The sequence below is a fragment of the Mytilus trossulus genome, chromosome 8, assembly GCF_036588685.1.
Source record: "Mytilus trossulus isolate FHL-02 chromosome 8, PNRI_Mtr1.1.1.hap1, whole genome shotgun sequence".
NCBI classification, from domain to species: Eukaryota; Metazoa; Mollusca; class Bivalvia; order Mytilida; family Mytilidae; genus Mytilus; species Mytilus trossulus.
In genome coordinates, this window is record NC_086380.1 from 667,673 (window position 1) to 692,862 (window position 25,190).

The window sequence follows — 25,190 nt, forward strand, 5'->3', positions numbered from 1 at the left end:
AAAACACCTATAGAGTTGTTTGTTATACTATAAAATATAAAAAAAAATCAATACATTCTGTTGAATAGAAGCAATAAAGATATAATTTTGTATCAATTTTTATTGATATTTCTGCTTGTTTTGCGGAATTATCTCCCATTTCAATGCAAATCTCCATAGGAATTTTAAAATCATTTGTTAAGTTTTTAAGCTAGATTTTGTTGAACTTTTTTCTGTGTATATTTGGGGTATAATGCTAAAGATTAAAACTCAAAATCTTCTGTTGCAATTACTTCAAGGTTAGGATCAAATTTATGCTAGATCGACTGGACTACAGCTGAAGCTACCTGCTGCTAGTGGACGTTTTCTCCCTGAGGGTATCAGCAGCCCAGTAGTCAACACTTCAGTGTTAACAAGAATATCAATAATAATGTGGTCATTTTTTATAAATTTATTGTTTACAAAACTTTGAATTTTTTCGAAAAACATTATTTTCTTATCCCAGGCATAGATTACCTTAGCCATATTTGGCACAACCTTTTGGAATTTTGGACCCTCAATGCTCTTCAATTTTGTACTTGTTTGGCTTTATAAATATTTTGATATGAGCGTCACTGATGAGTCTTATGTAGAAGAAACGGGCGTCTGGCGTCCTAAATTATAATCCTGGTACCTTTGATAACAGTACATTCCAGCGACAACATGTCTCTAAGGTGACCAAAACATTTGGTTTATATCATATCTACACAGAGAAAAAGTGCTTTGGTATTTCAAGAAGGGTTTGCTTGGAAAAAACTTAGTGATGTCTCTTTGAAGTCGATACCTCTAATCATAAAATTGGAAAAGGGAAAATCGATGTACCTGGCTGCATTTTAAGGGACACTAGCTACGAGATGTATACAAAATCTTATATATAATTATTTTTTTTCAAACATTAATGAAAGTGAATAAGTGAAATAATTATTTGCTTTTAGCAGCCAGTATGGTTCAATTTTGTCAATATAAGCGAAGAAATATTGGTAATGAATTATAAACTTGCATTTAATCTGCCTTCAAGTGAACGTCAATGTAATCCCTCAGCTAGAGTTCGATAACATGAGAATTGTATGTGTAAAGTTATTTAAAGGAAAAGAATGTCAACATTTATAGTATAAAACAAAGGAAAATCATTTGAATGACTGATTCAATCCACAAAAAATCATTTTTATACATGTAAAAACGATGACAAACATATATTGTTAATCTTTATTAAGAAATTAATAATTATATAGATAAATAATGACATCATACCACACATGACGTCTGCCAATCATGTCGGCATTCTTCTGAACTGTAAAGTTAGATCAATGGACCAGACATTGAATGTGTGCAGAGTGCTGAGAGCTACTGCTCTTTCAGTTCTACATTCTGGAATTCGTCCGTCAATTTTAAACATTTGACGTGTTCTAAGATTATACTTTAAATATGTTACAGCAAAGCTTGTGAGTTATGGAACAATTTGACTCAAACAGAACTTACAATGTTAGAAATATCCCACAGGTTTGTGTGTAAAATTGTCCAAGGATTTCCGCCAAGTATGTTATTGACTTATGTTCTGTAGTATGTTATTAAGATGAACATTTACTTTGGTGAGAAATGTGGAAAGTTCTTCTTGAATATCGTTGAATACCTACTGGTATCCTGTAATATTTTACATGACAAACGAGATGATTTATGTCAGGACATAATTAACATTAATCCCATTCAATCAGTGGTTTATGGACAGTCTTTCAGCACATAAATTTACAACAACAATTCTCTCATGAAATATTTCATATGAATTACAAAATGACGAAAATGAAGATTCGTCATATGGAAAAATCTGCAGAGGTTTCCTCAATCGATAAATGTGTCCGTTATCACTATTATTTACAGTTCTCATGTTTACGTATATTAAATTGAAACAGTAACTTAAATTCTTTGTTTTTAATTTCTGATTTATATATTTTATGTACGGCAAGTCTCTATGATAGAGGAAATAAAGATATATATACCAACATCAGCAAACTAATTCCAATAAAACACTACGTATACCCCAGTTGGTTTCCAAAGCTCAATAACATTTTAGTTTTTTTTTAAATTTGCAAAATGTGGTATTCATTTTCCCCAGAGACTCATCGATTTGACAAATTACTTACGAATCTATTAGTGATCGAATCTGAGACCTTAATCATATTTACCAAAGCATAAAAAAGCGACATATTCCTTCAGCTCATCACTTCAACACATTACAAAATGAGCGACCCCTCCAGTTAAATGATGCAAATTCGTTTAAAAAAAAGAACACCATTTATGCTTGTATAGCCTCTAAATACTCCAAGTTACTCGTAACGTTTGGCAATTTATAGCACCAGGAATTTCATACCAGGTAGATGGGCAAAATGATGTCTTTCCCCACGAGTGGATTGATTATCCCAAATAATGTATCATTACGAAATGCCTTCACTTGAAGCTTCTTCCAGCTCACTGGAACAAACCACAGTTTTGTCCAAGCATTTGGGTTGAGCATAAATTGTCTATTTTCTTGAGAATTGTTTAATAATCTTGTCGTCTTCCGTGACGGTATTAGAACTTCTTGACTGACATCTTGAGTTGAGAAAAAACATTGATATTTTAAAATTGCTGTATCCATCCTGGGAATCGTTTGCGGAATGCTCTTTCAAATAGTCGAGGAAGGGATTGCACCTAAATATTCCAGGACAACACTATTGGTAAATTAAACATACATTTCACTTGATAATAGAAGGCTGTCGAAACACGTATTCGAGTTATAAACATTTTTCTCTCTCAAAAAGTAATTGGAGTAATTAATAAAAATGTAAAAATAACAAAAATACCGAGCTTTATTGAAAATTCAAAACAAATGGTCGATATATTAAATCACAAAATCAAAAGCTCAATCATTTCAATGAATGGAAAATAGCCGTAATATTCCTGTCTTGGTACAGATAATTGCTTCATGCAGAAAAATGCGGATTAAACTTGGTTTTATACCTAGCTAAACCTCTCACTTCTAAATGTCTGAGAAAAACAAATATACAAACGAAACACGCAAAAAGCGTATAACAAAAAAAAAAAACCAGGAATAAACAGTACAGGTAAAACATACATGATATACAAAGACGAATATAAAGAATATTATTCTAGTACAAGAAAAGATAAGAATTTTATTAATCTAATCAAAAACCCAGAAAGAGCAACATTTTACAATAATATTATGCACAATATAATTGAAAAAAAGCAAAACAGAACAGAAACCTAATACCATATAACGTAATGGACAGGATCAGGCCTTGCGGTCATAAATCTTTCGAGTCAGTTTTTGTACTCGTACTCGAAAATCAACCAATTAAAATGCTGGATTTCATGTTTCGAGCATGATTTTTGTGCTCCGAGCACTGAGCAATGTTTTATGACTTTTACCCCAGAGCCTAACACAGCATGTGTCTTACATAACTATTACATCGAATGAACATAATAATAAAATCTTATTTCATCTTATTTCTGAAACTTTAATAATGTAATTTCCTAGGCACATGAGAGTAAGTAAATGCTCATTTGTGAACAGTCAGAAATATTTTTTATCCTTAGGTAGTTCTTTAAAATTAGTACACAAGTGTTTACTTTATCAAATGATAATGTTCTCTGTTCATTATATAAAGGACAATTTACTGTAAAATGGGTCTCATACTATTGTTAATAAAGGCAACAGTAGTATACCGCTATTCAAAAGTTATAAATCGATTAAGAGAAAACAAATGTGGGTTTCAAACTTGAACCGATGGAAACATAAACTGCAAGAGGAAAACAACGGAACAACACACACTAAACTACAACAACAACGAAACGCCAACATACATAGAAACGGACTGGTTGATAGCAACTACTATAATTCTGACATGATTCTGGACATTTTAAGAAACAACGCGGGTTGAACCTACGTGACAGGAATGCAGTACAAAATAAATAAATAAATAAAACAACAACGCAAGAACAGTCAGAACAGTGAAATATATATACATAAATAATTTAACATTACATGTTGACCGGTTAATAACAACGAACATTTCCCATGCATTAATGACAGCAAAGGACACCACAAACTGTTCGTCAAACGAATGGATCAACGCCATAAAAATGAAACGTTATTAATGTGATGATTAACACGTGGACAATAACATACGGACAACATATGGCGATAGTCAATGTCTAAAAACAATCTAATTAAAATTTTGATCTCTGATTTCGTTATACTACATATGATATATAGTACTAGCTAGTATAACAAAATCAGAGATCAATATTTTAATTATATTGGTCTAAAAATCTCATCGGTGACGCTTGAATGTAAAGTACTTTCATAGCGAATTTGCTTCCATATTCGATTCAATTTTGGTTCAGGGAAACAATAGGAGAAAAACATTCACGTATACAGCTTCCAATGCAACAAACGTAAGCAACCGACAACATCTTTGAAAAAAATAATTAAAAAAATCAACATGATAATTCGTATAAGAATTTTAAAATCAGATTGACTGATTCACGACAACTACGATCCTTTAAGTACTCTATTAAAGTAGCATAAACGTTGGCTTTTGAAGAGATTCGATTGCCATTTTTTTGGTAATACGTCCCCATTTCAAAACATTCGTAGGAACTTTATAATTGTATGCTACGGAAAGTTCAGTACGGTAAGTATAAACAAACCACATCCAATATGCAGACGAGTCTATGAGAGCAGAAGGTTCGATATTCCAATGAGGAATAAATTTTTTATAGTCTCTGTAGTTATGAGATTCGGCATTTGCACCTTTTCCTTTGCACATACCATTCATTCGACACCGGCGACCAACAACATCGCAAGTGAAAGAATGATTTGAATGTACTTTGTAATTACAAGATTCCCAAGACATTATTTTTGATTCACGTCTATAAACACCAACAAGTCCTGGTAATCTATGTTGAATACAAGAATGATTTTCATTTCTATGTCTTCTAGTCTTTTCACAAACTTCTTGACAAAATGGGCATTTTTCATTACATCCCCACAACTTATCAAAAATGGTTTTACAAGGATTTTCACCTTTCCACATAACAGGATGTTGCGACTCGTCACGGAATTCTTCAAGAAGATTATTTTTCATATCCTTCAGCTGAGTAATTAAACATTTATGGAGATTTAGAAAATTCCCAACTTTCTGATTTTCAAGAAACGAAAAGGCAGTCAGTGGAACAGGGAGGTGTTCAGACAGCTCATTCTCAAATACTTTTATCCATCGGATATGTTCCTTAAGCGAGACGTTTGGCCGCAGAGTTTCTTCCCGGCGAACTCTTGATGTTGAACTTTTAAAAAAAGACGTTGCAGTTTCGATACTTTCCTCTATATCTTTAACGTACTTGTCAATCAAGCTTTCTACAATAAGCAGGTACGTACTATTTGCTGTAACGCTGGTATCAAACAAACGGTCATTTGTAAATTTTGTTATCCATTTCAAAGTAAAGTTTTCGGCGTCGTTAATGTAACGATAAAAGCTATGAAAATCATTTTTTATCGAAAGATCTTCCATTACTGCGAGCATGAGACTGTGTTTTGTCGAAAAATGTTTAATGACAATGTTTACAACTATCAAGGGCAGATTCTTCCGAATTTCACATTTAACCATTATCTCCAATTGCCGGGCTAACATGTTTGCTGTTGTTATTTCATCTTTAATGTTTTTGTAAACATCTCTAAAATACTGCCAAATATAAGTTTTGTAGTTATCTATCTGCGCGATGATGTTGTGGTTCTCCTCGTATCTTTTATCCATATTTGTAAATACAACAGTTATATATCGTGTAACATGGACTGCTAATTTGACTCTCAATGCTGCTGTAAATGTGAAGCTATGCGTATCATCAATTCCAGCGTTGTGTGTTTTGATGCTTTCAATGATTATCATGAACACCTCTTTAGCATGTGTTTTTTCAAAAGGACTGTCTTCATATATTATGCTTTCTATGAAGTTATCGATTTTCCCAAGTATCATGTTGATAATATTAGTCGCATGCTCTTTGCATTGTTCTTTTTTTACTTTAAAATTTAAGATTTGTTTGTACCAAGCTTGTGATATGCTTATATCTTTATCTTTCAGTTCATTACAGGAAATTGAGTTTTCAAGCATGTTCATTTCGGTATAAACAGCCTTTTCCTTTCTTTTCAGATCGTTAATCACAAGTCTTCTATCAGATTTAAACAGATCGAATAACACTTTTTCTATTTCATCTTCCACGGAACGCTTGTCAAGTGTGTCAGTATGTTCCACCCCACTGATCCATTTACCCCAAGTAGCGTTAAATATTTTTACGAGTTCTCCATCCGAAAGTGATTTTTCTTTAAATTGATTTGCTAAAGCTTCTGCTTTGAGTCGTAATTCAGATTCGTGGAAAGATCTTTTCTTTGTACTTACTAGGTTTGCAGCTTGTTGGGCTTTAATTTTACGAATATTTTTTTCACCATTTCGGACAAGATCATTTACATTTTCTGTTAAATGTAAAATCCTGTTTTGCCTCCATTGTTCCATTATTTCTTGAAGAGGACAGTTTTCTATAAATGTGTTCCACAAATTGGTTTTTTCTTTCAATTGTTCTTGAAGAATTGAATTTAATGTTTTTAAAATTTTGTTGGTCTCCTCCTCTAGCATTTCATTATTTGCACATCGTACAATTTGAAAATTTGCTTTCTTCTGCACAAATCCACGCATTTGCAATTCTATATCCCACATGAGTTTATGAAATTTGTCATCCATTGTATGGTAAGCTTTTACTTCGAGACTATTACGAAAACTAAATACAAAATTGTCTGATAGTATACCATACCATAAGTCTTTCATTCGTGTTGTTGTTTCTGATATTGTCAAAAACGTATTTCTCTTTATACCTAGATCAAACAATAATTGTCGTTTGACATCTAGTACATTTCTGCTGTAACCTACATTGATAGGAGCCATTGGTGGATCACCAGACCAAAGATCCGAAAAGTACCACATGTGAGTTTCTGGATTTACCTCTATAACTTGACTAAAGGAATTAATATCCGCAATACCTTCCTGTTTCGCTGCTTCACAAGTTAGTTTGTCTAGCTTGTCCATCATTTTCTGTCTAGCATGAATCATTTTTGTAGCAGCGTCGACTGCAGGTACATTTTGATGTACAAATATGCACGACTGTTTCATTTCAATATTATTATTTCCCATTTTCAGTCGCAGAAATGCGTGAACGGCAATCTGAAGGACATCTTCCATTTCCTGTGTATTTTCACCTTTGATATTAATAATTGTAATATTGCCCAAACCAAGGACAAATGTTGCTAGTTCATTATCATGGGCTTGTTTTTTATCTCCTAGTTCGGGTGCTCTCAGGCCTTCTGTGTCGATAATAAGTATATACTCGTAAGGCAAAGTGCCCTCTTGTACCTTTACCAGCTGTGCAAAAACGCCCTTTGTACAACGTCCAGCACTGACTGCAAACTGTAAACCAAACATTACGTTGAGTAAAGTTGACTTTCCAGAACTTTGAATACCCAAAACTGATATAACCAATAGTTTTCTATCACCTAAATCTTTCTGAACCTGCTCCAAAACAGATTCAACCCAGAGTAAAGGAACGGATACAGTATCTCCATTCATTATTTCCAAAGGATATCCACACTGAATGAGTTTGCTAACAAATTCAGGGAATTTTTCAACTGACGAACTAGCATAAGCAGATTTGCTCTTAACAGCTTCATAGATTTGACCAAGTTCCCTGAGAAGATGCTCTAAACCAAACGTAGCCTCAACCAAGTCCTGCTCTGCGCTATCAACCAATGACCTTAGTTTGTCTAATTCATTTAGTCTATGATTTTCAACGGCAGTTCGAAGGCATAGGCAACATTGTTGGTATTTAGAAATTAGATGAGGTACTACACGTCTGCTCTTCTCATCTAAATATATCTTCATCCAGTTTAGAAAGAAAGTTTGCTTTTCCATGCTCTGATTGGACTCAAAATCTAAGTAATGAATAAATAATGCCATAAATTTATGGAGATGATCTAGATTATGTACTTGTTCTGCTCTCAGCAAATCCATACTGGATTTCAAATGATCTTGTTCAACATTCGACATTGATTTAAACATTTTCTTCAGATCAGAACTCCAGTTAGACCATGGACGACCTTGCAGTGGTAGTATACTTTCTTTTTCTGTAGGTTCTAAATTTGCAATTTCATTCATAACAATACCTGCCAATTGTTTGCTTTGTCGGCATTCCACTATCAATTTTTCATCTGTAAAACTTATTTTTTTGGTAAGGTTAATCAATTTAAGAGGACCTTTATTCTGTAAAGAATCAATGATAAAGCTTCTCATCTCCTTTGTAATATCTGATGAACTCTTTGTTTGCCGGGATGTTTTTAAGTTTAGAACTTTGATCTGTGTTTTGAAAGTTTTAATACTAGCTTTATATGATTTCCAGATGCCAGCAGGATTTTTACCAGACATGTTATTTGCCTCAAGGGCATATATGACGGGAATGTTATAATTATGTACAGCCAGCAATGCATCTTTTACATGAGTTGATGATAATTGTTCAACATCGATATGAACAACTACTGCATGAGATAGTTTGAATACCATTTCGGTAATCTTACTGTAGTGTATACTGTCCCCTCTTAAATTCAAAACCATGATAATATCATTGAAAATATCATTATCTCTCCCAGACGGAATGAACCACGATGCTTCAACAATACCATCTGCTATCTTACGTGGTGTTGTTCCTAAATGACAATCTCTGTTAAAAAAAGTTGGATGGTACTTATCGTGTAGGATCTCATTTATGATTTTGGACTTCGACATACTTAATGATCCTATTCTTAAAAATGATACAATTTTGATATCATGTTGTAAAGGATCGAATTGCAAGATTTTGTCATCTAAACGTTTATCAATCAAAATTTTCCGTAAAGCCCATTGTGACAGGGTCAGTTGTTGATTATAATCTGTATAAATGAACGGAATAGCAAGTTTACAGTCATACATCTTTGAAATGATTTCTTGTTTGAGTATGGGATGACAACACAGATATGTTGCATAAAAAAGATCCATTGGATTTATATAGTTCACTGTTTTATCCTCAAATAAGCCTTCGTCAGAGTCAGTTTCAGAATCGTCATATTCGTCATAATTCCGGGGTATTTTCTTTTTAAATAAACTGTTCAGATCTTCCTCCCTTGCATTGTAATTCAGCATTACAATTTTGTTTAGAAGACGCCAGGGCAAACTGTTTTCATCAAGCTCTTGTTCGGGTTTTATTTCCTGAATATCAGACATAACTATCTTTGCTGGATAAAACTGTTTGAGTGATAAATCTAACAATAATTTCGATAAAGCTGTCCCTCTTGCTTCAAAAGATGTCTCAGGAAGAGCAACTGTCATGTCTCCCATTGACCAAACATCTTCAGTATCTACGACTTCATCTATAAAGATAAATATAGAAAAAAATAAACATCTTTTATTTTATTTATCTAGGTGTTATGATTATATTTGCTATATGCCACAAATAAATGTATATCAAGCTGTAAATATACCGATTGTGGGAATTAGCTACGATTTAGACAACAATTTACAATACAATATTTTTGTTTTGTTTGTGCAAATAAAAGCGGAATTTTGAAATAACATTACCTTATAAGCAGTTAGTTTGGCCCAATTTGTCATAATAAGTTCAAAAACATCGCTGATGTATTTGCAGGTGAATACTTCGACATCCTGTGAATATGTATATGAACTTCAACGTTAAACCCTTTAGCTGCAGATAAGTTATATATGTTCTAGGTGTGCTCAGCTATTTAAAGAAAAGGAATGTCAAATAGAAAGTGAAATAGGGGTCATCAATTTCGTTCATTGATTTGATCCACAAAAGCGAATTGTCTTATAAAGTAACAAGAGTGCACACGCTGAAATGTCTCGCCTTCTTTACTAATCATTGATATAATGTTGATAGTCCTAAATAAAAAGCTTTATTACAACTCGCATCAAAGAGGGACGAAAGATACCAAAGGGACAGTCAAACTCATAAATCTAAAACAAACTGACAACGCCATCGCTAAAAATGAAAAAAAGACAAACAGAAAAACAATAGTACACATGACAACATAGAAAACTAATGACTAAACAACACGAACCCCATCAAAAACTAGGGGTGATCTCAGGTGATCCTGAAGCGTAAGCTGATCCTGCTCCACATGTGGCACCCGTCGTGTTGCTTATGTGATTACAAATCCGGTAAATAGTCTAATTTGGTAGGTCACATTCATGAAAGGGAAGGGGATTATAGTTACGACGTAAGGAACATATCCGATATCATTTGTGAAACGGTTATTCCATAACGGTCAACCAACTCGTGATGGCGTCCGTAAAATTTACAAAGGGATGATTTCAACTTCAACATTTGGAACTCTTGGTTTAATAGCTTCCTTGTAAGCAGCAACCCTCTATCAAGAAAATAGTGATAGGAAATGCAAGCACGGGAATATCGTTTTAATTCGGAGATATATAACCCGTATGTAGGTGCTGCTGGAATGTTGCTGCTTAGAAATGGAAAGTTCACAATTGGAAAGCTGAAATCATCTCTTTTGTCGTAAAGTTTTGTTTTCAACCGACCCTCATTGTCAATTTCTAGATGTAAGTCAAGATATGAAGCCGACGTAACTGTATATGTAGTATCCTTTATCTCTAGTTCGATGGGATGGATGCGTTCTACATAGTCACCAAATTTTGAATTGTTTAGTGAAAGAACATCATCTATATAGCGGAAAATAGAGTTAAAGGATATTTCTAACTTCTTATCTTTCTTCCAAAGAAGTTCCTGCATGAAGTCAGCCTCAGAATAATAAAGAAACAAGTCGGCAAGTAGAGGGGCACAGTTTGTTCCCATTGGAATGCCAACAGTTTGTTGAAAAACACGTCCTCCGAACGTAACAAATATGTTGTCAATCAAGAAATCAAGCATCTTGATAATATCAGTTTCAGAGAATTTTTTGTTTGAATCAGAGTGATTCTTTACAAAGTAGGATTTATCCCTCCCTAAGACAAGGTACTTACGTTGGCCATCCTTTTTTATGAAGCAAAGTAATACCAACTCTTTCAATTTGTCTTTTAGTTTGGAATGTGGAATACTTGTGTAAAGAGTAGAAAAGTCAAATGTTTTAATACTGTTACAAGAGGAAAGAGAGTTAGATTGTATGTACTCTAACAGATCTTTGGAATTTTTAAGTATCCACATCTGATTAACGCCACCTCTAGAGTAGGCAGTTTCACAATAACTTTGAAGCCCGTCTTTGATTGCTGATAAAATAGATGTTAATAATTGAGAAAGAGGTTTCGTGGAGCACTTGAAAGACCCAGCAATATACCGTTGTTTGTAAGGACACTTATGTAGTTTAGGTATCCAATACAGTGATGGAAGATCCAGTTCATCCTCTTTAGTTGAAATTCCAAAGGAACATAGAACACACCTATGATTATCCAGGATTTCCTCTTTGGTAAGTGTCTTGAGGGTATATGTTGAGTTTCCAAGTGAATTGTCAATACCTAATTCGTTTATCAAGCAGTTAATGTAATGACTTTTACACACAAAACGATGTTATTTGGGGCTTTATCAGCGGGGACAACAACATACTTGTCATGGAGGTCGGATAGGTCTTTTGCAACATTTGGGTCTTTAAAGATTGACGTAGCATGGACATTGATGGACCCATCCAGTCTCTTAATTCTGATTAGTATCATCGACCTCACTGCCTTAATCCATTCGGAAAGAGTGTCTACGTCTTCCTTCTCGCGCTTAGCCCATTGCCTGGCATAATCCTCGAATGAATCCATCAACATTTTAAAGTTGTATTTCTAATTGATGGATTTAGGCTGACGATATTTCGGACCTTTCGATAACACATTTCGTGTTATTCCTTCTCGCGCTTAGCCCATTGCCTGGCATAATCCTCGAATGAATCCATCAACATTTTAAAGTTGTATTTCCAATTGATGGATTTAGGCTGACGATATTTCGGACCTTTCGATAACACATTTCGTAGAGAAGTGTTATTAACAATGTGTAAACTTAACATTAATAAAGATAACTAAAAATTTACCAATGAACCATGATAATGAGGTCAAGGTCAGATGAACAATGCCAGACAGACATGTACAGCTAACAATTCTTCCATACAACAAATATTGTTGACCTATCGCTTAATAGTTAAGAAAAACAGAATAAAATACAAAAACGTAATACTGAACAATGAACCTTAGAAATGAGTTCAAGGTCGAATAAAACCTGCGCAACTGACGTAAAAGATCATAAATATTTCCATACAATAAATAAAGTTGACCTATGGAATATAGTATTAGATAAAAAGATTAAACCTCAAAAACTTAACTTTGACAACTGAACCATGAAAATAAGGTGAATGTCAAAGGACATCTTCCCGCTAGACATGTACACCCTACAACCATTCCATACAACAAATATAGTAGACCTATTGCATAAAGTATTATTTAAAAAGATTGAAACTCAAAAACTTAACTTTTACTACTGAACCATGAAAATGAGGTCAAGGTCAGATGACACCTGCCAGTTGGACATGTACACCTTAAAGTCCTTCCATACACCGAATATACTAGACCTATTGTTGTTTATAGTATCCGAGATATGGACTTGACCACCAAAACTTAACCTTGTTCACTGATCCATGAAATGAGGTCGAGGTCAAGTGAAAACTGTCTGACAGGCACGAGGACCTTACAAGATACGCTCATACCAAACATAGTTATCCTTTTACTTATAATAAGAAAGAATTTAACATTACAAAAAATCTGAACTTTTTTTCAAGTGGTCACTGAACCATGAAAATGAGGTCAAGGACATTGTACCTGTGACTGACGGAAACTTCGTAACATGAGGCATGTATATACAAAGTATGAAGCATCCAGGTCTACCACCTTCTAAAATATAAAGCTATTTGTATGTATGTTTATTTCGGCTAATATGATTGTCGGCATTTCTCGCAGGTCATCTTGATGGTTAATTGAACGGCGTATAGATTGAAATACACACGAAATGCTATATATATATATATATATATCAACAAATACGGAATACTCAAACATTCACTTGCCACTCGACTGGGTCTGTGTACACTATATATTGCAATGTAACTTGCAAAACCCAGAATGTTGTATACCTCCTTCAGTGTCGATGTGGCATGCAGTATGTTGGCGAGACAGAGCAGCCATTCAACAAACGCATGAATGGTCATCGAAGTGACTACACTTGCAAGCCCGACCTACCCGTAAGTCGTCATTTGAGATCACCTGGACACACACAAGCTGATCTCAAAAACCTTACCATCACAATCATAGACCACAACGAGGGTTGGTCGAAGGTCGACAGAGTTGCTCGGGAAAGATTTTGGATAAGAAAGTTACGGACAGTTTCCCCACAGGGTATAAATGAAAAAACATAGAACGAGTCCCTCATTTTTCTGTCACCACCTGTTTCCAACAACGCCGGCTTTACAGTTCGAAATTATTTTTAAAAATAACAGTTTAAATTACAGGTTTCCATTGATTCGGGATAGATGTATAAGTACAAAGCCACGTCCAATTATTTTACCTCATTATATAAAACTTATTTTTTAATCATTATTAGACTGCTATTCGTTTGGGAGGCTTAAATATGTAGTTTCTGTTGTAATTGCCCTACCGTTGTCAAATTTATACCATCCTGGATCGGTTAGGACATTTTTAATTTTTTTGTTTGAGGACTGCCCTCAATGCAGTTATAACATCTAAACTGTCACAACCTTTGGATATCTAGAGTTGTGCCAGTTCACAACGAAAATAACTATTTTCATTTGGCATATCTTTGTAATCTTTGCGCCATGTTTGGAAATGTCAAAATTGTATCAGCGTTTGTGGTGTTCGCTTAAATTGAATAAATTCAAGATTTAGAAAAAGTATCTCAGTTTGAATATATTGACATGATTCATTTGACATCGTGCTATTATTGAAGAAGGATATCTGTTATCCGAACTATCTAATATTTGTTAATTTTATAGTTATTTAATGGTGATGTTGTACCCTTTTTGACTTGTTATATATTATATTTTGTAGTGTACAGAATCATATTACATGATCCATCGCCCTGTAAGATTGATCGTTGACTATTTATTCAGTCATTTTATATATATATATATATATATATACAACTCGTCTAAACATCAACCCAACAATGTTAGATCTGTAAATTTGCTTTCGCAAATTTTTTGTTCTTCCCTCGCCGGGATTCGAATCCATGCTACTGTGATATCGTGACACCAAATCGCCTGCACTGCAGCCGTCCCGCTAGTCACACGACCACCTGGGCTCTCAAAAAAAGAACTTTCGGTGGGCATGTGTTACCTTTCCACGTCAGTTTTAATCTAGCGGCGTACTACAGTACATGATATATAAAGCATGAAGATGTTATTGTTACAGATCAGCTAAATTATCTATAGTAAAGGATCCTACAAAGTAAGATACAGTCACAGAAAATAATTATATTCATAAGTACGTCTGAGTCAGTGACAACCCTACAACAGATGTATCCATCGGATCGCCATCAATGATGGTGATACATGGCTGTGTAGATAATGTATATACAACTCGTCTAAACATCAACCCAACAATGTTAGATCTGTAAATTTGCTTTCGCAAATTTTTGGTTCTTCCCTCGCCGGGATTCGAACCCATGCTACTGTGATATCGTGACACCAAATCGCCTGCACTGCAGCCGTCCCGCTATACGAGTCTAAATTGAAAACTACGTTCAAACCTATGATTGCGTTGGATAAAAACCGCAATTTTAATACGTGTGCATGTAAAACAAATTTCGTTGTAGAAGGGTCTAAAAACAGCACAAACAACATTTTCCAAAAGACCAAAAAATTGAAAAAGTATATTTAAACAAAACGCATTTGACTAACAGGTCGAACAACTGATGTTCTTTAACCCTGCTGACTGCCATTGGCGATTGCCAAATAAAATTGATCACAAGATGTAACAAAATAGTTCTTGATATAAATTTAATACTAAACAGTTTTTTTTCTATTTATCTTGTGGCCACGATGTTATGCCACAATCTTACGGTGTCAATGTTTTTTAGTACACCAGATCCGGATTTCGACAATAAATGTCTCTTCAGTGATGTTAGGGGTCGAAACGGTATTTGGAAGGCCATATAAAAAGTACCCTCATTTTTTTTAGAAAAAGTAGCCTAATTTTTAAATAAACTCTTGAATTTTAAGAGTCAATATAGGATGAAAGGATCATATAAACCAGAGGGAAAATATGACACAAGCCCAAACAAAAAAATATAAACGAGTCTAAATTGAAAACTACGTTTAGACCTATGATTGCGTTGGATAAAAACCGCAATTTTTATACGTGTGCATGTAAAACAAATTTCGTTGTAACATAAATTAGATTTTTTTATGAAATAATTTGCTTAAAAAGTGTGGTGAGGCAAAACAATGGTATATTATATGCAAATTAATGTTGTACCATACTTTGCTAATTAAATATGCAACTCAACTAGAATTCAAAGGAAAAAGGCGGAGCTTCAGCCATGGTATAACATATTCATGTTCATGTTATTCCATGGCTGAAGCTCCACCTTTTTTTTTTTAAATGTATCCGCCTCTTAAATATTTAGGAAACTGTTAAACGTACTTAAAGGTCAAGATCTTCATTTGTTTTCATTTCATAACAAAAAGCAATAAATTATGTGTACCCAAATCTTAAGAAACCTTTTTCAAACTATATAGGATTGTTACGAATTCCCCTAATTTTGGAAACAATAACTAAATGTTTCTTCTTTAAATTGTGAAAAAAATGAAATGTGAAACTATCATTTCCTTTGCGAAGATCCGATTAAATTTCGATTTTAAAAAGGGGGTACCTATAGAAAAGGGAATAAATATCGGCTACAAATATCTGTGAAAAAACATGATTTCTTTTGCGATCAATTAGGGGAACGTACACTTTCTACGCTCCTTGGATCCGCTACTGTTCGAGTACAGTGTTTTATCATTAAAATTGCGTTTAATAAATAATTTAATAATCGAATTAATAAAATAACGGAAGAAAGCAGTTTGTACGAAAACTAGAAATCTATAAATATGCATTTTTCAATGAGATGAAAATTCTGTAAAATATGATTAATTTGTATGATACTTGAAAAAAAAACCATTCTTACCGTCATTAGAATAATTATTTAATCCTTGTCCGACGCTGGAATCCGATATTTTTGTTTACCTCAGTCTGATGACATTATGAAGTTACTTGCGCAAACAACCATACACTGGGCGCAAAACTAAATAAAAATCGGGAAAATCTGACATTTTCTTGCCTTTTTGCAAATTCAGGGGTTCTATTACATGAAATACACAGAATATCATACACGAGGCGCAAAAGTGACTTGCGCGAGCTTCCATTTCATTGGATAAAACTGTAACGTGATCAATTTCCAATATTAGTTGAAGGTCTTGAAGCTGTCAATCATTTTATTTATATTACAAATTTTATATACCATGTGTCTTACTCATTAACATATTTAAACAAACTCATCCTTCGGATTCGTTTGTTTAAATATGTTAACTCGTAATAACCATGGTATATATAGTACTTGTAGAAGGGTCTAAAAACAGCACAAACAACATTTTCCAAAAGACCAAAAAAGTGAAAAAGTATATTTAAACAAAACGCATTTGACTAATAGGTCGAACAACTGATGTTTTTTTTAACCCTGCTGACTGCCATTGGCGATTGCCAAATAAAATTGATCACAAGATGTAACAAAATGGTTCTTAATATAATTTAATACTAAACAGATTTTTTTTTAATATCTTGTGGCCACGATGTTATGCCACAAACTTACGATGTCAATGTTTTTTAGTACACCAGATCCGGATTTCGACAATAAATGTCTCTTCAGTGATGTTAGGGGTCGAAACGGTATTTGGAAGGCCATATAAAAAGTACCCTCATTTTTAAGAAAGAGTACCCTAATTTTTAAATAAACTCTTGAATTTTAAGAGTCAATATAGGATGAACGGATCATATAAACCACAGGGAAAATATGATACAAGCCCAAACAAAAAAATATAAACGAGTCTAAATTGAAAACTACGTTCAGACCTATGATTGCGTTGGATAAAAACCGCAATTTTTATACGTGTGCATGTAAAACAAATTTCGTTGTAGAAGGGTCTAAAAACAGCACAAACAACATTTTCCAAATGACCAAAAAAGTGAAAAAGTATATTTAAACAATACACATTTGACTAACAGGTCGAACAACTGATGTTCTTTAACCCTGCTGACTGCCATTGGCGATTGCCAAATAAAATTGATCACAAGATGTAACAAAATGGTTCTTAATATAAATTTAATACTAAACAGATTTTTTTTATTTATCTTGTGGCCACGATGTTATGCCACAAACCTACGGTGTCAATGTTTTTTTATTTTTAGTACACCAGATCCGGATTTCGACAATAAATGTCTCCTCAGTGATGTTAGGGGTCGAAACGGTATTTGGAAGGCCATATAAAAAGTACCCTCATTTTTTTAGAAAAAGTAGCCTAATTTTTAAATAAACTCTTGAATTTTAAGAGTCAATATAGGATGAAAGGATCATATAAACCAGAGGGAAAATATGACACAAGCCCAAACAAAAAAATATAAACGAGTCTAAATTGAAAACTACGTTTAGACCTATGATTGCGTTGGATAAAAACCGCAATTTTTATACGTGTGTATGTAAAACAAATTTCGTTGTAGAAGGGTCTAAAAACAGCACAAACAACATTTTCCAAAAGACCAAAAAAGTGAAAAAGTATATTTAAACAAAACGCATTTGACTAATAGGTCGAACAACTGATGTTTTTTTTAACCCTGCTGACTGCCATTGGCGGTTGCCAAATAAAATTGATCACAAGATGTACCAAAATGGTTCTTAATATAAATTTAATACTAAACAGATTTTTTTTAATATCTTGTGGCCACGATGTTATGCCACAAACTTACGGTGTCAATGATTTTTAGTACACCAGATCCGGATTTCGACAATAAATGTCTCTTCATTGATGTTAGGGGTCGAAACGGTATTTGGAAGGCCATATAAAAAGTACCCTCATTTTTAAGAAAGAGTACCCTAATTTTTAAATAAACTCTTGAATTTTAAGAGTCAATATAGGATGAACGGATCATATAAACCACAGGGAAAATATGATACAAGCCCAAACAAAAAAATATAAACGAGTCTAAATTGAAAACTACGTTCAGACCTATGATTGCGTTGGATAAAAACCGCAATTTTTATACGTGTGCATGTAAAACAAATTTCGTTGTAGAAGGGTCTAAAAACAGCACAAACAACATTTTCCAAAAGACCAAAAAAGTGAAAAAGTATATTTAAACAAAACACATTTGACTAACAGGTCGAACAACTGATGTTCTTTAACCCTGCTGACTGCCATTGGCGATTGCCAAATAAAATTGATCCCAAGATGTAACAAAATGGTTCTTAATATAAATTTAATACTAAACAGATTTTTTTTATTTATCTTGTGGCCACGATGTTATGCCACAAACCTACGGTGTCAATGTTTTTTTATTTTTAGTACACCAGATCCGGATTTCGACAATAAATGTCTCTTCAGTGATGTTAGGGGTCGAAACGGTATTTGGAAGGCCATATAAAAAGTACCTCATTTTTTTTTTAGAAAAAGTAGCCTCATTTTTAAATAAACTCTTGAATTTTAAGAGTCAATATAGGATGAACGGTTCATATAAACCAGAGGGAAAATATGATACAAGCCCAAACAAAAAATGTAAACGAGTCTAAATTGAATTCTACGTTCAAACATATGATTGCGTTGGATAAAAACCGCAATTTTTATACGTGTGCATGTTAAACAAATGTCGGTGTAGAAGGGTATGAAACAGCACAAACAACATTTTCCAAAAGACCAAAAAAGTGAAAAAGTATATTTAAACAAAACGCATTTGACTAACAGGTCGAACAACTGATGTTCTTTAACCCTGCTGACTGCCATTGGCAATTGCCAAATAAAATTGATCACAAGATGTTACAAAATGGTTCTTAATATAAATTCAATACCAAACAGATTTTTTTTTATTTATCTTGTGGCCACGATGTTATGCCACACACTTACGATGTCAATGTTTTTTTAGTACACCAGATCCGGATTTCGACAATAAATGTCTCTTCAATGATGTTAGGGGTCGAAACGGTATTTGGAAGGCCATATAAAAAGTACCCTCATTTTTTTAGAAAAAGTAGCCTAATTTTTAAATAAACTCTTGAATTTTAAGAGTCAATATAGGATGAACGGATCATATAAACCACAGGGAAAATATGATACAAGCCCAAACAAAAAAATATAAACGAGTCTAAATTGAAAACTACGTTCAGACCTATGATTGCGTTGGATAAAAAACGCAATTTTTATACGTGTGCATGTAAAACAAATTTCGTTGTAGAAGGGTCTAAAAACAGCACAAACTACATTTTCCAAAAGACCAAATGGTGAAAAAGTATATTTAAACAAAATGCATTTGACTAACAGGTCGAACAACTGATGTTCTTTAACCCTGCTGACTGCCATTGGCGATTGCAAAATAAAATTGATCACAAGATGTAACAAAATGGTTCTTAATATAAATTTAACACTAAACAGATTTTTTTTTATTTCTTGTGGCTACGATGTTATGCCACAAACTTACGGTGTCAATGTTTTTTAGTACACCAGATCCGGATTTCGACAATAAATGTCTCTTCAGTGATGTTAGGGGTCGAAACGGTATTTGGAAGGCCATATAAAAAGTGCCCTCATTTTTAAGAAAGAGTACCCTAATTTTTAAATAAACTCTTGAATTTTAAGAGTCAATATAGGATGAACGGATCATATAAACCAGAGGGAAAATATGATATAAGCCCAAACAAAAAAATATAAACGAGTCTAAATTAAAAACTACGTTTAGACCTACGATTGCGTTGGATAAAAACCGCAATTTTTATACGTGTGCATGTAAAACAAATTTCGTTGTAGAAGGGTCTACAAACAGCACAAACAACATTTTTCAAAAGACCAAAAAAGTGAAAAAGTATATTTAAACAAAACGCATTTGACTAACAGGTCGAACAACTGATGTTCTTTAACCCTGCTAACTGCCATTGGCGATTGCCAAATAAAATTGATCACAAGATGTAACAAAATGGTTCTTAATATACATCTAATACTAAACAGATTTGTTTTTTATTTATCCTGTGGCCACGATGTTATGCCACAAACTTACGGTGTCAATGTGTTTTTATATATCACAGTAGCATGGGTTCGAATCCCGGCGAGGGAAGAACCAAAAATTTGCGAAAGCAAATTTACAGATCTAACATTGTTGGGTTGATGTTTAGACGAGTTATATATATATATATATATATAAAGTGCCTAGAAAATCAACCTAACGATGTTAGAGAAGATTTGATTCGTAACTTCCACCCCGGTGCCGGGCCTGGAACCTGTACTTTATTTCTAACTTCTACGACAACACCGCCATATATATATATATAATTATTTTCTGTGACTGTATCTTACATTAATTTGTAGGATCCTTTACTATAGTTAATTTAGCTGGTCTGTAACAATAACATCTTCATGCCTTATATATCATGTACTGTAGTACGCCGCTAGATTAAAACTGACGTGGAAAGGTAACACATGGCCAGCGAAAGCTCTTTTTTTGAGAACCCAGGTGGTAGTGTGGTCTAGCGGGACGGTTGCAGTGCAGGCGATTTGGTGTCACGATATCACAGTAGCATGGGTTCGAATCCCGGCGATTGTTGGGTTGATGTTTAGACGAGTTGTATATATATATATATATATATATAAGTGTCTAAGAATGTAACTTTAACACACTAATGAGTGTTATAAAATTAGGTGTTATATTTTATATATTATTCACCCAATATTTCGCTAAACAAATTAGCTTCATCGGGCGTGTGCATCTATCAAGGTGAAATCGGATGCATGACAAAAAACATCTTTGTAGCTTGAGCTACACAAAAGTTTAACATATTGATTCATGATCTGTATAAAACAATTTTTTGCCGTTTATTGTACTTCAAATTTTTTTCAAAAATTAAAACAAATAGTTGTTTTAGTTAAATAGAAGTAAAATTGATGAGTTATTCCTTTGCTTTCGGGTAGAACTGTTTTTCATCCCTCTCATTAAGTCCATCAGGTTCAAGAGTACGTAGCTGATGCATCCAGAACCTTTCTCTCTTTTTCCTCATTTCTGAGTCCCAATTTTGGTTTACCTCAATTATTTGAAAGGTGATATTTTCAAAAGTATGTCCTGTTCTTAAGAGGTGTCTCGTAATTGGACAGTTTCTTCCTTTTGTATAAAACGACCGATGAGTGTTTAGTCTGATGTTAAATGTGGTTTCTGTTTCACCAACATACTGCAGCTTGCAAGTTCCACAAGTAAGAATATAAATACTATTTTCCGTTTTGCAATTAGATGTAACATAGATGTTGTATCGCTGCTTTGTTACTGTGCTGCTGAAAGAGTGGTCAGTGTTGGCGGCTTTACAGCACTTACAGTTCCTTCTACCGCATTGTTTGTAACACCCAAATTTTGAAGTTTCTTGTTTCTTTACTTTTGATGTCACAAGTATGTCTATGAGATTTTTGGGTCTGCGATAGGCAATAAGAGGAGGTGATGGAAAAATTTCTTTTAAGGACGAGTCATTTTCGATTAGACGCCAGTGCTGTCGGATAGAAGATGAAATATTTGTCAAATCGGGATGGAATGTTACAACAAACGGAATTCTATCTGCACGGGTCGCCTTATTTTTGTATTCCATGAGGCTAGCTCGATCTTTTTCTTTAGCTTTATCAAAAGCGTCTGTGATGTTTTTGGTTTTATATCCTCTTGATTTCAGCTGTGTTTTTAGTTGTCCCAAACGATAGTTAAGTTTGGATTCAGAGGAGCAAATTCGCTTTAGTCTGATGGCTTGACTGTAAGGTATACTCCTGGAGCAGTGTTTCGAATGACAACTTTTTGGAGAAAGGAACTGGTGTTTATCAGTTTTCTTTGTGTGGAGGTCAGTTGTCATGACCCCGTTTTTTACAAATGTGGTGGTGTCGAGAAAAGCAATTCTCTCGCTTGAAAATTCAGATGTAAATTTAATTGAGTGATGGAACTGATTACAATGATCTAAGAAATCTTGCAAATGTTCTGCAGTATCGTTCCATTTCATGTCAATATCATCAATAAAACGGAGCCATGACAAATGTTTGTATGGCACACTCAAAAGGATGCGCTCTTCGAGATCCCCCATAAAAATGTTGGCAAAAGAAGGTGCCATTTTTGTTCCCATACTAGTTCCGTCAATCTGTAAAAAGTGCTTGTCGTTGAAAATAAAGTTGTTATTTTCAAGAACTAGCTTGAGCAATTGAACTAGACAGTCAGTTTGGGGATGTTTATCCTTTCGAGTATTCCATACTTTTTCACACGCGGCTATTCCTTCATCTTTTGGAATATTTGTGTATAAAGAACACACATCCATTGAAACCAAAATTGTGTTGTTGGGTCAAGGACTTAAGGAATTCATTTTCTTCAAATAGTCAGTCGTATCTTGAATATGAGATGGTAGTTGTTGAACATGTGGTCTGAGATGGTAATCAACAAATTCAGAAATTTTTCGGTGGGATGGCCATTAGCTGATACTATAGGTCTCCCTGGAATCCCTTCTTTGTGAAGTTTTGGAAGTAAGTAAAATCGACCGTCTGTACAAGTAAAAAACAAAAACACGCAGTTCAAGATAAGTTAGTTGTAAATCTGTCATCAATAGAACTAACTACCTCTGAGGAAAAACTATTGAGTAAAGGCCTTAATTTTTGTCCAGCTCCAGCAACCGTCAACAATTTACAAATTGAGACAGATGTAAAAGCATTTGCCAGGCGTCTCCGGTTGAAAGAACATTTCAATAGACAACAGAAGAAAAATTTAAAAGAAGCCGGAATGAATGAATCTGATTATGAGAGTGATGAAGGAGACATATGCATCCCAAAATTTAAAAAGAAAAGTACATGGAATCCCCCTAAAAGCAAAAACGACAATTTGGAATCATTCATTACATCAGTCAAAGCTGAGGTCAGATCTTCAATCAGTGGTAAACAAGTCAGAAATATTTCAAAGTCAGAAAGTCAAGCCATGATTAACTTAAAAGACCGTGACGAAATTGTTATCAAACAGGCTGACAAAGGAAGTGCCGTTGTAGTGATGAACAAGACAGACTACATCGAAGAAGGAAATCGTCAACTCTCAAACGCTAAATTTTATAAAGAACTAACATGTGATCCAACAAAAGAAATCAGCAAAAAAAATTAATGACGCCCTCTCAGAAATGAATAAAGATAAACAAATTGATGACGATACGTACGATTATCTACGCCCAGACGAAACGTGCACAGCCGGTCTATTTTACTTACTTCCAAAACTTCACAAAGAAGGGATTCCAGGGAGACCTATAGTATCAGCTAATGGCCATCCCACCGAAAAAATTCTGAATTTGTTGATTACCATCTCAGACCACATGTTCAACAACTACCATCTCATATTCAAGATACGACTGACTATTTGAAGAAAATGAATTCCTTAAGTCCTTGACCCAACAACACAATTTTGGTTTCAATGGATGTGTGTTCTTTATACACAAATATTCCAAAAGATGAAGGAATAGCCGCGTGTGAAAAAGTATGGAATACTCGAAAGGATAAACATCCCCAAACTGACTGTCTAGTTCAATTGCTCAAGCTAGTTCTTGAAAATAACAACTTTATTTTCAACGACAAGCACTTTTTACAGATTGACGGAACTAGTATGGGAACAAAAATGGCACCTTCTTTTGCCAACATTTTTATGGGGGATCTCGAAGAGCGCATCCTTTTGAGTGTGCCATACAAACATTTGTCATGGCTCCGTTTTATTGATGATATTGACATGAAATGGAACGATACTGCAGAACATTTGCAAGATTTCTTAGATCATTGTAATCAGTTCCATCACTCAATTAAATTTACATCTGAATTTTCAAGCGAGAGAATTGCTTTTCTCGACACCACCACATTTGTAAAAAACGGGGTCATGACAACTGACCTCCACACAAAGAAAACTGATAAACACCAGTTCCTTTCTCCAAAAAGTTGTCATCCGAAACACTGCTCCAGGAGTATACCTTATAGTCAAGCCATCAGACTAAAGCGAATTTGCTCCTCTGAATCCAAACTTAACTATCGTTTGGGACAACTAAAAACACAGCTGAAATCAAGAGGATATAAAACCAAAAACATCACAGACGCTTTTGATAAAGCTAAAGAAAAAGATCGAGCTAGCCTCATGGAATACAAAAATAAGGCGACCCGTGCAGATAGAATTCCGTTTGTTGTAACATTCCATCCCGATTTGACAAATATTTCATCTTCTATCCGAAAGCACTGGCGTCTAATCGAAAATGACTCGTCCTTAAAAGAAATTTTTCCATCACCTCCTCTTATTGCCTATCGCAGACCCAAAAATCTCAAAGACATACTTGTGACATCAAAAGTAAAGAAACAAGAAACTTCAAAATTTGGGTGTTACAAACAATGCGGTAGAAGGAACTGTAAGTGCTGTAAAGCCGCCAACACTGACCACTCTTTCAGCAGCACAGTAACAAAGCAGCGATACAACATCTATGTTACATCTAATTGCAAAACGGAAAATAGTATTTATATTCTTACTTGTGGAACTTGCAAGCTGCAGTATGTTGGTGAAACAGAAACCACATTTAACATCAGACTAAACAATCATCGGTCGTTTTATACAAAAGGAAGAAACTGTCCAATTACGAGACACCTCTTAAGAACAGGACATACTTTTGAAAATATCACCTTTCAAATAATTGAGGTAAACCAAAATTGGGACTCAGAAATTAGGAAAAAGAGAGAAAGGTTCTGGATGCATCAGCTACGTACTCTTGAACCTGAT

General features: G+C 34.2%; 1 protein-coding gene across 1 annotated transcript in view; it reads right to left on the reverse strand.

The window, feature by feature from the left end:
* Window positions 1-3,243: 3,243 nt before the first annotated feature.
* The window catches only part of LOC134728079 (interferon-induced very large GTPase 1-like), a 31,683-nt gene continuing 9,736 nt past the window's right edge, over window positions 3,244-25,190 (reverse strand). Inside the window, exon 4 of the mRNA XM_063592479.1 lies at window positions 3,244-9,514. Within this exon, the coding sequence (XP_063448549.1) occupies window positions 4,590-9,514 (4,925 nt within the window). The 3' untranslated portion in view covers window positions 3,244-4,589. The remainder of the gene's footprint in view (window positions 9,515-25,190) is intronic.